This window comes from Aythya marila, assembly GCF_965140915.1.
Source record: "Aythya marila genome assembly, chromosome: 9".
Classification (NCBI taxonomy): domain Eukaryota; kingdom Metazoa; phylum Chordata; class Aves; order Anseriformes; family Anatidae; genus Aythya; species Aythya marila.
This window is the reverse complement of record NC_139050.1, coordinates 8,377,344-8,392,803: the sequence shown is the minus strand read 5'-3', so window position 1 is coordinate 8,392,803 and position 15,460 is coordinate 8,377,344. Positions and strand designations below refer to the sequence as shown.

Sequence of the window (15,460 nt, the reverse complement as noted above, 5' to 3'; positions counted from 1 at the left end):
CAAGGCTCTGGACACACACCAACATGACTGCGTGCACCTTTTTTATGGTATTTTCTAAAATTAAGGGGTTGGATACGTAGCCTCTCTTGAGAGTCACCCCCGGGGCTACCAGAAGAGGATGTGGGTGAGGTGCAGTGGTTTCTCCCCCGAGTTGTGAAGCTAGGGGGAGTGTGTTGCAACTGCGAGCCTCTGAGTTTGTATTTTCAGCAGTTCCCAATCACAACCAATATCTCTTTTGCTTGTGTAAACAGCACAGTGTCATACAGTAAACGTGGCATCCCCTTTGGAAAGGCATTTTATGGAAGGCCAGCCCTGAACACAGCTTCCGAAGCTGGAAGGCATTGGGTGTTTAAGCTTTGATTTTTCTATAGTGCCTTCTCAGGAGCATGGAGATCATGTTCTTGCCATATAGCAGCTCCAAGTCACATCCCACCAGCTCCCCCCATGCATCCAGCACTTGGGGGCTGCAGGGTTAGGAAACACCCAAGGACTTACATGGATTCCCATGTAAATCCTGCCCTCAGTTTGAGCAGGAGCTGCTGCTGCAGGGCTCAGGGAAGAGCTGAGGCTGGAGCTGTGCTGTGACCCAGGCACTCGGGGCTCTTGTGACAGGGCTCTCTCTCCCTATCTTCTCCTGGCACCATTTTACACCCACATAGATCTCTGCGCAGATCTGATGTTAAAAGCTCCTGACTATGTGAGCAGGTTCAGCGGGTATCAAGCACTGACACTGAATTGTACTTATTTATTCATTTTTTACAAAGCAAGAGGTTTTCTGTATGTGCTGGTGGCTTGTGGTGTTATCCAGAGCACAAGGGCTGGCTCACTAGTTGTGTACTCCCGGTGTGAGGAGGGTGCAGCAAGGACTCAGCCTTGCATAAATACACACTTTAACAAATGCACATGCTCCAGAGCTTTTGAAATGATGGTTCCTGAGAGTTTTAATTAGTATCTCAAATGAGCTAGTCTTCCCACTTTGCCTGCATTAAAAATAATTTGAACTACTGCTTCCCCAAATGAATTAAACCTTCATGGCAGCAAGGTACTTTAGCTCAAGGTACAAGATATGACCTGGCCTCCTGGATCCAGGGCTCTGAACTCCAGCATTTCAATGACCTAGCCTGAAATACCAAAGCAATCAAGCAGAAGATGTGTTCGGGATGCTGGTGTGTTGGTGGGACTGCGGGCACAGCTAGGGTCAGCTCATCGCTTTCCTTTTCCATAGGCACAGGGACAAAGCCATGTGCTCCTTGTGGTGGGGAGGCTCCGCTGGCCATGCTCTGGGTAGCTCTGCTGGAATGCCACCACGACAATCCCTGCATGTGGCTCAGATGTGTGGTCTCTGACCCAGCTGTGGTGGTTAAGGTGAGAAGCTTCTGAGACATTGCCTCTTCAGTGAGGACCTGGTGCTCTCATTTAGCATGGGAAGCTCAGCAGCAAGTCCATCAGCAGGCTGAGGAACCCAGTTGTTGAGCTGGGGAAAAAGTTCCTCAAATGAGCCATGTTTTTCCTCTTCTGTTACGAAATCCAGCAACCCTAGAGGCAGTATTTTTCTTGTGGTACAAGGTGGCTGTATGTTTGTAATCCTCTGAAAGCCCACGGCTGCAGCAAGGGCTGGTTCTGCTTCTTGTGCCAGGTTTTGCCTGACAGCAGTGATGCCAATGAGTCTGCTTTGAGAACTGGGAGGTTTTGACCCTCAAATTGTTTCAGGCAGGAATGACTTTGTACCTGTAGGTCCCTTAAGTGCCCCCTGACCTGGTTTAAGACTTGCAGTCCTCCTGCATTGGTAGGGTCAATCTTACCCTCCCAAGGATGTGGCTGAACCTTGCCCTGAGCAGGGGCTTGAGGCCAGGGGAGCAGCAAGCATCCAAATGTCAAAAAGAAATGTCACACCTATGAGCATCTGTCCACACACTGTGGAGTTAATCCAAGTTTTGGAGAGGGTGCAGGCCCTCACAGAAAAACTCTAAGCTGCTGGTAATGCTATTTTCCTCTGAATGGAGCTTCCTCATTGTTACAGCATCCAACAGAATGATTAGAAAGATAGTAGTGTTGATTGGGAATTAGCTGGTCCAAACCAGACTAAAAGCAAAGTTAAGAGTCAAGCAGAGACTTCTTGTGACAAAAGGTTTGTGATGAAATGCAGCTGAGTGGAAGGGAAAGGAAAGGAGGAACCATATTTTTTTGAATTAAGCATGCAACTAGGTTGAGCAAATCACTTCCCTGTGTAAGCATGTGATGTTGGTTTTGGTTGGATTTGCTGGCACCAATTACTTCTTCATGAGATGTAAGCCTGTCTGACTGTGACAGTGTCACTGGGGATTTAGATTGGTGCAAGAGGGAACAAACTGCAGCCTGCACTTGGTGCAGCTGCGTGAATTCTGAATGGTGAAAGGAAAAAAGATGCTTGGAGTAGCCCTGGTGAGAAGGGCAGTGAACGCTCAGGACAGCAGTGCCATGCTGCTCAAAGGCAGCTCAGTGCCCTGTATCGGGGCCTTAGCCCACTTGCTAAGCATTTGCATTGAAGCCTTTTGGTGCTTAGGCGTAATTAAGAGCTGACACAAGAAACCTCCCTCACAGCCTCCCTCCGAGCCTGGCCCCTACTGTCCTTTCAGACAATAATTCTCCTTTGGCCTTCCCCAGCTAGTATGTGTTTGGAGACCGGTGCCCTCATGGTACACCCTGCCGTGGTGTCACTGCTGAGAGAGGGCAAGCAATTAAACCGAGCAATTAGGGGCGATGCAAAGCTGAGCAACCTGGCATCCATAGATGCCACAGCACTGATGGGAGCTGCTCTATGGGGCTTCTGCAAAAGGCCTGAAAGAGGGGGCAGGCGCTCCCAGCATGCTGGAAGGCAGCGTGAGGGGAACTGAACTCCGACTCTTGCACTGCTTTCATTAAAGGTGGCCTTGGGGCAGGCCGCGGCGGAGGTGTGGTGGGCAGACAGCCGCCGAGGGCAGGGGAGCAGGCCGCGAGAGACAGTGGCAGCACAGGGGGCTCGCTGCCCCTGAGGAGCAGTGCCCGGCCCTGCAGTCCTGCCCTGGGCTGCCTCTCGGTGCAGGCTGGGCTCTTCCCAGGTGAATCTGGTGCTGGGGCCCTCACTGTCCCCTCAGCTCCTGGTGGCAGCCAGCGAGGTCCTCCCCAGAGCAGGGGGGAAGGCTGTGCCCACAGGGCCACCCTCCTCTGGCTGCTGCCACGTGTCTGTGGGCATCTTCCATCGACACTCTTCTGGTGCATGCTTCTGATGTGTGCGAACAGCAGTTTATTTGCACATGTTGCCCTCCCAGCCACCAAATGCTCTGAGCTAGGGCAATAGGAAGTGCTGAGGTGCTGGGAGGTGAAGGACGGAGGCATGTGGCACCTGGGCTCCTTCTCTCAGCTCAGTTTGCCCCCATACTCCTCGGCACTGCGCTGCCCACGGCCAAGGTTGGTTCAGGCAGGGACACAGCCCCATGGTCACTCCCGTTAGCCCGCTGGCTTCAGCCTCTCACAGGAGATTTCCTTCCCCCAGGCCACCAATACTGCAATGGACACTTTAAAATTATTTTAAACTATTAACACTGAGGTAAAGGAGCAGGGAACCTGAATATCAGGCTGTTGTGGCTATCGTAACCACGAAACTTGGGCTGGTTTAGATGTCACTTGACTAACCCCAAATAAAACCCTGCCCCGACTAGGCAGAAGATAGCACTTCTAGAAGAGATGTCATAGGAAGGTGTTTATTTATCTGTCAGCTTGGGGTCCGTATCACCAGCATCTGGAAAATGTGCTGTGGTCAGATGTTTGCAGAAGGGAGTTGTGGGGAAACTTGCTACTCTCCTGAGTAGGAAGTTGTGGTCAAAGGCTCTCACACAGATGAAATATCACAGAGAGAAGCAGGCAAAGCCCCAGCCACCAAATGAAGTTCCTTGTTCATTGGGACCCAGCTCAGTGTTATGTTTTTTTTGTTCTCCCGCAGCCGCTACAAGCGGGATGGCGTCTTCGGGGTCAAATCTCCTGCCTGAACTTTGTTTCTTCTGTCTAGAATTCACAAAGTTCTTCCTGTGAGAGGCCCGTGGAGGGTATTTTGACAAAACCATCACGTTTTTAGGGCATGCAGGAGCAGGGAGAGCAGACCACCTGTGGCGTGAGGTCAGCAGTTTTTGTAACCACTGACAACTGGTGGGATGGTGCAGAGAAGCCAGTGACTGGGTGAGAGTGAAAACCCCTCGCTGTCGACCTGTGCACACTCTGTGGGAGCTCTGCTAGTGGCTCCGCTCCCTCACCTGGGTTTTAGCAGTGGGGTGCTGGAAGTCAAAACGTCCGAGTTCAACCTAAACTTACATTGGCAGAGCCTGGAGCTGAACTTTCCAAATCACATTTTCCTCACTTCCAGTCCATTCAAGGGAGAAGTGTACCTGTCTCCCAGAGTCTGCTGTTCTGCCAGGTTCATGCTCTTTGCTATTCTGCATTACTCGCTGAGTGCAGTATGTCCACACAGCTCCGGAAGAGGGAACGGTTGATATTTATATACACGCTCATGTGTTTTCCTGTGCTGAAAAGCAGAGAAAACATGAACTTGATCTTTGAATCTAAAAGGCAGTCCTGCAAAGGTTAGCAGGCAATCCAATCTCTGACATACTGCACTTTACACCAATGCATGCACAGATCTTAATCTCATACCACCCAGCAGGCTCGGGGTAGTGCCTGTTTGCTTTCAGGTTGTTCCCATTGCACAGTTTGTTTTTACTGAATGTTAAGTAGCATGCACAGGAAGGAAATAACCATTTGCCATCACTGGCTGGTGTCATTCAGACCTACCTGGTAGCTGTGTAACGTTATTGACGTAGTTGATGTATCTCTGGTAGAAATCAAGTATTTGGCCATGTAATCCTCAATGAAACAGGGATCTTCACCATAGCTGGGACAGGTGCTTGCAGCGCTCGTGTGCTGTGACATTATCTGTGTGTTAATAGAGAAGGGATAACAGCGTGCCAAAGACCCTCAGCACAATCCTGTCACATCCACCCTGCTGCCAGCTCCCTTGTTGTGCTGGGCACAGCTCATGCATATGGTTTAGAAACCCCTGGCATGCTTGAGCCCAGATGGGACTTTAGGTGCTGGGTATTGTAGTGACACCAGCACAGGTCACCCATGGCATTTGGGGAACCAGGTGAGAATCACCTCCTCCATGGTCTACCCTGGTGGCACTTGCCTCATTGTCCCTGGCTGCCTGGGGACACTCACCAAAAGGCACCCTTGCCCTGTCCCCACTGGTGTTTGGTGCAGCCTGTCAAGGGCACCAGCACCAGCTGTGGCTTGGTGTGCAGGCAGCGCTCTGCGTGACAGCAGCTCGGACGTCACCACCCTATTGCTAACATGGGCACCCTCATTACCTTTTTTTTCATGTACTTCCACAATTTTTAGCTTATCTGCTACCTTCCTGTGCGAGGCTCACTTCTCCAGCAGAAATGTTTCTTTTCTGGTTAACAGTAATGGAAAAGAGAGTAAAACATAACTTGGCACTAACAAACTTTGCTCTCCATGGTCACTTAGTTCACTGGGCCTTCTGAAAATATTGAATCAAAGCATGAGTGAGTTATTCCTAAAATTTCCTTTATTAAACTAATATTAAACTATATTCCTTTTTTTTTTTTTTTCATTTCAGGATGGTTGTTGTCAGATGAAATGTTTGTTCACAAATCCTTTTAGGGCTTTGCAATGTAGAGCAGCTTTTTGGTACTGAAGCATCATTACCTTTCATGAATGCTGTGTGATGGATTTGAATCCAGTCTGTCACCTCTCCTTTGCTGTTGTATTGCTAGTTCTTAATTGATGTAGTAACTTGCTTTCTAAAAAACGTGCATGTTTATGAAAAACAGAACAAAGTGACTGAAGTGGAGAAGGTGTCAATTCTTCAGATTATTTTTTTAATTAAAATTTTAAATAAAATTCAGCTGCCATTTCTGGTAGTTGTGTGGTCTTGGGGGCTATGCTGGCACATCTTCCCCCCAGCCTCTGTGAACCTGGCTGCTTTCCTGCAGCTGGCCTCCCATGGCAATGAGTTGTGCAGTTTAACAATGCACTACATGAATAATACGCGCACCTGTACGCAGGGTAGGGTCATTTGTCTGTGAAGACAGGACCACTGTAGGACATGGGGACCCTACGTGGTGACTTTGAGAATGAGAAAGTGGCCCTACATCATTAACTTTAGATATATTTTCCTGCACTGCCTCTCTCTGTTCTGTTCTGCTTGCGGGTGGGCCCGCTGCCTCGGGGCCCGATGCGCGAGCAGAGCCATGTTTGTGATGGCAGGGGAACCTCACAGCTCAGCTGCATGGGTTCACCCGTCAAACCACGGTGTCATGTAGTCTGGAACACAAGTGGAAAAAATGGTCATAGGATGATGAGGGCAATGAATCCAGAGGGCACTGAGCTTTAAGGACACCTTTGTTTTTAAGTCTATCTGTCTTTCAGTGTATTCCATTCCAGTCATGCTCAGAAGACAGCAACCATAAGCAAAGTCCAAAAATATAAGCAGAAGCCTCTAGTCCTCACATGGGCTGTATTGTAGGAGTGATTGCTCCTCCGAGGCTGAGGAGAAATCAGCTTAGGAGGAGCTGATTTTTAGTATTTTATGTATTTATTTATTTATTTTTGTCATGCAATTGAGAGAAAGAGGAAGAAAAATCTGCTGGATCTCTTGAGCTCATCAGCTGTCACCAGCCTGGAACAGGGCACCTGGAAGCAAAATGAGTCAGAAGTGTTTTTAGTGGGTGACACACAGATGTAAGGAGATCCCTGTTTGTAAACCCAGCTATGCTTTGTTCAGGGGGCAGCTGCAGCCATACCCCACCTGTCTAATGCTGTAACAATGCATCACTCAAGTGCCTCCATCCTGAATTACTGTTAGGTGTGACTTCCACGCATATGAGGACAGATCATCAGTGCCCTTCAGGCTGAAGTCCCTCCACAACTAAATGACTACACTGCAAAGTGACCTTTCAGGTTATAAACACATGGTTGAGGAGTGGAGAGGGAAAAATAACAATTAAAAACAAAACAAAACAAAAACACTAAGAGTATGTTAGTTCTTAAATGGTGCCCTCAAAGGTCACCCAATTTGTTACAAGAAGGTTTGCATCATCCCATATAGGCGTTCCTCCCATTTAACACCACAGCTAAAACCACACAGTCTAGTCCCGTTCAGAGCATTGTATTTTAGCAACACACAAACAGATCTAATCTGTTAGTTTAGCAATTTCCTGTGCTGGGATTTGGTAGGAAACTGATGAAAAATGCCAAGAAAATGTACAGATGAACTGAGGAGCTCCCCTCACCCCCCAGAGAAAACAAGAGGTGGATTTTCCTGGTTTTATTTCATGCACTGAAGTTCCCTGTATGCTGGAGCAGGCAAACTGCTCCTGGTGAAGCTTGCCTGAGCCTTGTCCTGTGGCACCATGCCGAGCGCTGGCAGGACTTGCTGAAAGTGCTGCCCTGCTTGGTGTGGGCAGGAGGCGACCCATCCTCCAGACTACCGGGAGAGCTTTCACAGGTAGCTGGCATAGAGCAGAGCAGTCCAGCCACTGCAAAGTCAGTATCAAAGACCCTGCTCTCTGCTCTCCTCCTCAGCCCAAAGCTGTTCTTCCCAACACCCAAAGCTGCCATGTGGCCCAGACAGGTTGCTCACACAGGGGTGCGTCGTCCCCTGGCCCTGAACAGCACCATGTCTCACTAGGGACTGCGTTTCTGCCCCCACCTGCCCCAAACTGCCTTCAGAGCCCCACAGGGGAACTCGTGACTAGGCCAGGCACCCACCATGTGGGCGGCCCCATTACACAGCAGCTTCGAGGCCACCGCCATGCGGTGAGACATGTAGGTGGGTGGCAGCCCTGTGACTCGTGAGTCACCGCTCCCCCCATCCTGCCTCGCACGGCAGGGCCACAAACAAGCACGCATGTCGGAATGAGCATGGGCACCATCGGCATGGGGAGGGCTGAGGCTGACGGCTTCAATTTCCCCACAAACACAGGGAGCAGGAGAAACCAGAGCACTTGTGCCCACCTGTCTGGGGAGGGGACCTCTGTGGGAGTGACAGACGGTGGGCACGGCTGGGGCAAGCTGCTCGCTGCAGCCCGGTTCTGTCAGTCGAGTTGAAGCGACAGGACGTGGTTGAGGATGCGTATGTGGGGCAAGCTGGCTGTTTCTTGGTCCCACTCAGGCTTTTTGGCAGAACAACTTGCTGTGCTGCCGAATGCTGCCCGGGAGGCCCTGTGTCCTCATCCTGGCAGTGCTGAGACAGAGGTGTCCTCACACACATAACTGGCAGGCAGGCCGGGAAGGTGAGCTGAGCAGAACTGAAGAGGAGCTCCAGGGGTGATTTTGGCCCTGTCCACCACAGCAGCGCCCCTTTGTGCCCCCCGAAGTGTCTCCACGACAGGGCTATGGGTGTGACCCCCCCAGGCAGGGGCAGCCTGGCTCCCTGGAGCGGCAGCCGGGATTCTGCAGAGCCAGCACTGATGGGACTCATCTCCACACCATCTTATCACCCTGTGGACACCAACACGCTTATCTGCAAGTTTCCCCTGGAAGGGAAACACCCTGCTGTGATGGTTTCCACTGCAGCCTTTCCATTATGACGTTGAAGGCCACTGTTACCCTGAAGCATCACTTCTCACAAAGCCGTGGGGAGCTGTTACTTGTCCGCTTCCCCACCAGCCTGTGGCTTTTTTCCTCTCAGCAGTTCAGAGCTCACAACCTTATCTACCAGTGTCACCTCCTTTCTGCTTCCCCTCTGTCACCGCAAATACTCCACAGCGTCAAGAGGCTGCAGCACGCAGACACTAAGGTGCAGCATTTCTGTTTGTAGCTGCTCCTGTCCCAGGCACAAAGTACTGCACCATACCCAGATTTTTGGGAACAGCAGCATGTAGAGGTGGAGTTGGCATTTTCCACAGGAAAGCTTACCCTGTTCCTTTCTTCTTCCCTGCCCAAAGGTATTTTATTCTGCTGCTCTTCTCCTCTCCTTTTCCATCCAGGTGTGCATGTGAGCAGGCAGTCCTGGTGTGCTCTTCCCTCTGGCACTGCTGGCTTACTCAAATGCTCTCCCTCTCTCCAGGAAAGGCAGGAAACAGCATCCGGAGAACCACAGTCCATCTCACCCTAATCTCTGCTAAGCAGACAGAGGAAATCATCTTGTAAATAATTTCAAAACCTACTGAGGACAAGAAGGTGATTGGTTTTACAAAACTATGCCTGATAACCACATAGATAGCCACATCTGAGTAGGTGACATGCTATTGGACGTGAGGAGCCAGCAGTGGCAGTGCTTGCTCTGAACTTCAGTGTTGAAAGCCTTTCTGTCTCCTGTGATGGCCTCGTAAGCAGAATGGCAAAGTGTGGTCTAGAGAAATGGGCCGTGAGCTGGACTGAAAACTGCCTGGGCTGCTGAGCTCCAAGCACTGCGGTGAGCAGCACAGAGACCAGCTGGAGGCCAGTCCACAGGGAGGTCCCTTGGAGGTCAAAGCTGGGCCAAGTTATGAAGATGCCAAACCATAGCAGCCTGGCTGCTGGGACAAAGCGCACCCTCAGCAGGTCTGCAGATGGCACAAAACCAAGAGGAGCAGCTGATACACAGGAGGGATGTGCCAGCATTCAGAGGTATCCGGACAGGCTGGAGGAACAGGCCAGCAGGAACCTCATGGGACTCAACATGGGGAAGTGCCAGGTCCTGCACTTGGGGAGGAACAACCCCAGACACCAGGCTGGGGACTGACCACATATAAAGCAGCTTGTAAGGCATTACAGCGGGCAGTGATCAACTCCTTACCAGCTCTACTACACACTGATTATGGGTGAGACAGCTCCCTGCCAGCTCTATTGCACAGTGATTATCCACACCAGCTAAATAGCCTATTAGCGAGCCCTTTGGGGCTTACAGCCCTCTCTCCCTCCTCCAATTCAGTGCACATCCAGCTGCACAAGCGAGCTAGCTATAGCTCGCTGTAGCTTCCTGGTTTTGTCTAGCTAAGGTTTGATCACAGCATTTCAGCTCTGCACTCACCCAGTATCCCCGCTAGCCAGTGAGCACAGCATTTTAGGCAGCGCAGAATGAGCATGGAGCCCACACTGGAAAGCCTTGCAGACCTTTGGTCAGCAGGTTGTCTGATGTTCAGGACCAAGCTGACATAAGATCCTCTCCCACGCAGCAGGAGGAGGTGCTATAGAAGCCTTCAAGTAGTTGTGAGCCCTTGGTGCAGGCACCTGCCCTTGTGCAGCCTGTGCCTGGCCTCCTACGCTGCTCCTCCAGGCAGGGATGCGCACACCCCACATGCCCTGCTGCCAGCGGGACCTGCGGCTGATTTTGTGGCATTAAACCCACAGGTAACATCACTTTTTGCTTCTTTCTCTCTTGCTCTGCATGAACTGCTGCTCAGGAGCCTGCTGTGGCTGGGAGGATGTGGAGGAGGCACCCTTTGGAGGATGCATTTTGCCACCCTAGTGCAGTCCCTCCTGTGGGGACCTGTTCAGGTTGCTGTTGCTGAGACTTCTCTGTTCTTACTCTGGGGTGTTCAGGAAGATCACAGCACGTTACTTTCCAACAGCATCTGGCAGCTGGAAACTAAATTCTTCCCACCATGGGAGATAAGTGATTCCAGAAGTGTTGTTTTTGTTGTTGTTTGTTTGTTTGTTTGTTTGTTTTCCTGTCTAAATGAACCCTTGCATCCCCTTCCAGGGTCTTTTGAAGCAGTTCTGTGTTTAGGATGACCACCTTGCTGTTTTCCTTGGTTTGACTTACCTCCCAGCATCCTTTTCATGGACCAGTTTGGGCACTTCACAACCAGTTGGTGAAGTCACAGAGGATGAGGAGGTGGGGAGGAAAGGACTATTAGTTTCTCCATCTTGGGCAGGAGGCATCAGAACTAGTCTAAATGTCAAAAAAAAAATGACTTCCAGAGTTAAATAACAACTACAGGTGGCCGTCCTCAAGACCATTCTTGCAGAGCAAAGCACAGGTTTTGATGTGCTTTTCTACTGCTGCAGAAGAAGGCAGTCACATGCCCAGCCCTTCAGGTCAAGGGATGTGCTGAGAGATAAGCCTGAAAGAATACGGGTTTCGTAAGAGTTTTGTGCCTCAGCTTATCGTGTTTGAGAGAGCTCTGAACAACAGGGTTAGTTCAGGCAGTGCCCAGGTTTCTTTACGCTATTTGAAACAGAGAGGAAAATCCCTGCACCTCAGTGCTGGGCAGGACCCTCAACTAGGGCTCTTCCATTCCTTCTGGCCACTCTTCCCTCCCTGCAGTGCCCAGGTTACATCAGCACCCTTCTGAAGTGCTGTCCAGGCCAAGTCTAGCCTCCTGCCCATGTAGCATATTTCTTAAATCTTTGCTGACAGCTACTCATCCCATTTATCAGGAGACTTGGTCCTATTCAGGGCAGCTGCTGCAGATGTGGACAGTTCTGCTTTCAGTTGTGTTTATCATCCATTCTCCCACGAAGGCAGAGGTGTAGCAGAGGTTGAGCTGCACCCTACCCTTCCCATCCCATTTTCCTTCTTTCTCTCCTTCTGCCCGGTCCCAGGTCCCTTCCTCACCCACCCCAGCAGACCCCCCCTCAGCCCCTGTGCTGTCTTTACTCATTTCATCCACCACATTTACCCTTTGCTCCTGTGCTACCCACTTACTTCTGAGCACCCCCTGCAAGAAGGAAGGAGGATTTTACATGCAAGGGTGCATGCTCCAGTGCTGCTGCTTCTCTGCAGGCATTCCGCTGGGTGCTGGCCACTCCAGTGTTGCTGTGACACCCACTGGGTCTCCAGCCTCCGACTCACTTCTCTTCCTCCAAGCTCCCTGTTTGAGGTCTGGAAGGAGCTGGAGAAAAATTAGGCCAGCTCTGGCCTTCTTCCCCAGGCAGCCACCAGTTCCCATGGTGGGGGACAGAGGCTGACCAGCTCTTTGCAAACCTTGGAGGACATGCTACACTGTACCGGTGGCTTTGTCCTTCCAGCCCCATCCTGCTCCTGGTCCTCCAGCAGCACTGAGCTGCTGTTTTACAGCTCTCTCTGTCCTTTTCTCACAACTGCAGGTTGCTCTGTTACTGCAGCCATCTCCTCTGGCCTCACTTAAGCATTTGCACCAGCCACAGGATATGCTAGCTTATCAAACAGCATCTCCTTGAAGACACAAAATGTTCAACCATATCCTATCTGTGCTGCCTGACCTGCTTTAAAACCCTCTGCTTGTTTCCTCCCTCTTCCCCGCCAGCCTTCGAGTTCCTCCTGGCAGGGAGCACTTGCAAGCCCTGAGCTGCAGGGCAGATAGCAGATGCTGGGAACTGCAATTGGGCCACACCTTGAGCACCAAAGCCGATGTCTGCCAGAGCCCTTTCACACTGCAGAGCACACCAGCAGTTTGCCTACATCATACTTCAGCTGCTGCTAGTGGTGTGGCAGCACCAGGGTCAGTGCAAAGCAACCTGGGCATCAGCCACACCAGCAAAGCCACTTACTGCTCGTGCAGGTAGTGAGCTTAGGGGCGTGGCAGCTTTATCCCTGGATGAAGGTGTTTCCCTGCTGCTACTTGATGTGGTTCAGAGAGGTTTTCCTTGGGTGACACCTAGCAGTTTGCTCCCAGGGCGCAGGCTGCAAGCAGCGAGGTGTGTTGGGACACCCAGACCTCAGCATGCAGCAATTAGCTGAGAGCTCTCTGCAGGAGTCACATTAATGTCTGCTGGTGTCCATCACACTTGTCTGACCCCCCAGCATCTGTGTTATTTGTGAGTCAATCAGATACAGCAGAGCTGAAGCCTGACCTTGGAGGCAGTGTCCTTACCATCTGACCACAAGGTCTGCATGGCTTGCACAGGCAACTAACTGCTTAACCAGGTGTCTTCATCGTGGTGTCCCCCTGCTTCTCTGAGAGCTGCAGGATTCCACCAGATTCCTCACCCCTCCACTCTCCCATTAGAGTGGGAAATACTTGAAATCAAAAAGTTGCATTCTTTCCAGTGTACATCAAGATGCAAGCAGAAATTCAGTGACATGCCCAGAATCACCAATTCAGAGAATAGGTGCACATTGCACAGAGCTACTCTGAACAGGATGGAGCGTGATAAAAACTGATTTTTATCAGCCCCTGATACTCTTCACACAACCAATGCTCTTGTGAAGCATCTAGTAGCTGGTGTGACAGAGGCTCAGGACCTACTGCTTACAAGTTTCACAAGGCAGCCTGGATGCTTACCTTGAGAAGGAACCATCTATAAAGCCCTTATTTGCAGCTCCTTGTTCTGCACCAGTGCTTCCTCTTTTGGGTAAGTCTTTCTGCTTTATATCTGTAGACTCGTACTCTCTCCTGGAATGAATGGGCCTAAAATTATGTTAATCTTTCCCTCCTTGCCAAGGAGGTGGAGAGCAGCGTGTCTCACTCATGCCTGTAGGGTTTTGAGCATGCCTCTGGGATGAAGGACTCAGATTCAGCTCTGTTTTCCTCAGCTTGGAGCAGGAGCACCAGGTTTGCAAGGCAACCCAAAGGCACAGAAACCTGCCCAATAAGGGCCAGAACATGATGGTGCCCACCAAGTCTACCCCTTGCCTCCGAAGCCAGCAGACCTGTTAGAAGAGGTGTTGCTCATGGATTATGCTAGACTTTAGCACTGGTTGCTGCAGTCCCTGCCTAGCTCAAAACCAAGTTGAGTCTTTTTGCCTCATCTGCACAGACTGGCTTAAAGAATTAGTGCTCACATTGTCACAGCATGCCCCCGCTATCCATGGGTTCTAGTCTGAGTGCTATTCCCCTCTCCTACTTGAGAGTCCACTATTTAATAGGGGCTGCCTGCCATGTCCTATTGGAAGTGCATCCTGAGATATTTACTCATAAACTGAGTAAGCATAAACAGAGCCTGACGCAAGGATGCATCCCAGTTACAGGCTGTCTGAGACAGCTGTGTATGTAGACTCAAATTCACATTCATAACAGTGTAAATATTTAAATAAATACCTTTTGTTTATAGAAGCCATGCATCTGTTAAGAGGTAGGAGAAAAGTCTTAACCATTTTTTCCCCATTTCAGGTCTCATAACATCACATGCCATCCACACACCAGGACAATGAATGAGTCCAACAACTGCAGTGTAACAGATATAGAAGTGAATCGCCACGTCCGTCTCACTGAATTTGCTCTGTATATCATCATTTTCTCTTTTGGATCAATATTTAATGCCCTTGCTCTGTGGGTGTTCTTCTGCAAAATAAAGAAGTGGACGGAAACCAGGGTGTACACAATCAATTTAATTTTTGCTGACTGCTTCATCATCTGCATCTTGCCTTTCATGGCTTATTTGATCTGGAATAAGTCAGTCCGAGATGAACTCTGCCAGTTTATAGAGGCAATGTATTTTATCAACATGGTAGTGAGCATCTATGTCGTTTCATTTATCTCCATTGATCGATACATTGCCATAAAGTACCCCCTGAAAGCTAGGACCTGCAGGTCTCCATCAAAAGCTGCCCTTCTCTGTGGGCTTCTGTGGGTCTCTGTTATCATCGGTGCAACCTTAAGATTTCAAAAGAGACATGCTACTTTCTGTTTTCAGAAAGATGCCACCATACCCATTGCTCAGACCCTGCTGTCCACTTTCTTCGTTTTCTCTCTTCCATTAGCAACCTTGACCTTTTGTTCCATAGAAATCATCAGGAAGCTTAAGAGACAGCTGAAGACAAATTCAATGGAAGAGAAATTAATCCAGAAAGCTCTTTACATTATTTATACAAATCTGATTGTGTTTCTAATATGTTTTCTGCCAGCCTACCTTGGGGTACTTTTCAGGTTCATAATGGAGTATGTTGGAACTAGCTGTTTCCTGAGGCAGGTCATGATGGACTTCTTTGCCCTGACGAGGTGCATTGCCACGTCCAACTGCTGCCTGGACAGCGTCTGCTACTACTTCGTGACCAAGGAATTCCAAGAAGCCATTCTGCTGCCTAAATCCAGCACTGACAAAACAAATCAAACCCAATCCTTGCAGATAAATACTTGCTAAAGGAAAGGAAGAAGAATACAAACCAAACCACCACCACCACCAAAAAAAATGCAATGCCAAGAGAACGTACAGCTTCAGTGTTACTGGGATAAGCATTGCCCTTTCGTTCCAGGGACAGCTTTGTTATGTCTATCATTACCAAGTTATTTGTAATTTTTAATTCTACGTGGCTATTAAACAAATAAGTTGTTTCATACAGAGGTGTAAAAGCAAGTATGTGACAGCTGTTCGGTAACACGGCTTCCTTCTAGCACCTATCTGTTACTCTTACAGGGAGACAGGTGACCAAGTGTGTCACCCTATTTTATTTCATTTTGCAGCTAAAGACAACTTAACCTTATTGCCGGCACAATATAATGCATAGTGCTTTACCCCACTGTGCATTTCAGATTGTTTACCTTATTAGAATAGGCCAATTTATTTTTACCACATTGGGGTG

At 49.7% G+C, this 15,460-nt stretch overlaps 2 protein-coding genes and 1 long non-coding RNA gene across 6 annotated transcripts in view; 2 read left to right on the top strand and 1 right to left on the bottom strand.

Moving 5' to 3' along the window:
- The window catches only part of LOC309881454 (G-protein coupled receptor 35-like), a 46,470-nt gene that overhangs the window by 26,020 nt on the left and 4,990 nt on the right, over window positions 1-15,460 (top strand). The gene's annotated exons all lie outside the window — the stretch shown is intronic.
- LOC309881457 overlaps window positions 4,807-15,460 on the bottom strand; it is a 77,141-nt gene continuing 66,487 nt past the window's right edge. For 2 of the 3 annotated variants that reach the window (XR_014318129.1, XR_014318131.1), the window contains 3 exons: window positions 10,781-10,909; window positions 8,950-9,154; window positions 4,807-6,723 (listed from right to left, as the gene is read on the bottom strand). This is a non-coding gene — a long non-coding RNA (uncharacterized lncRNA). The remainder of the gene's footprint in view (window positions 6,724-8,949; window positions 9,155-10,780; window positions 10,910-15,460) is intronic. The other variant, XR_014318130.1, reaches the window with a different exon arrangement.
- Window positions 9,153-15,404, top strand: LOC309881455 (G-protein coupled receptor 35-like). 2 transcript variants are annotated; one of them, XM_082767436.1, is made up of 2 exons: window positions 9,153-10,365; window positions 14,052-15,404. In XM_082767436.1, exon 2 carries the CDS (start codon window positions 14,089-14,091, stop codon window positions 15,019-15,021), a length of 933 nt encoding a protein of 310 aa, XP_082623562.1. In that variant the 5' UTR covers window positions 9,153-10,365; window positions 14,052-14,088; the 3' UTR covers window positions 15,022-15,404. The 2 variants fall into 2 exon arrangements, with proteins under 2 accessions (XP_082623562.1, XP_082623561.1); XM_082767435.1 differs by lacking the exon at window positions 9,153-10,365 and adding an exon at window positions 10,782-13,293.

Coding starts and splice junctions, on each gene's coding strand:
- LOC309881455 (XM_082767436.1), top strand. CDS start 14,089: ATGAATGAGTCCAACAACTGCAGTGTAACAGATATAGAAGTGAATCGC.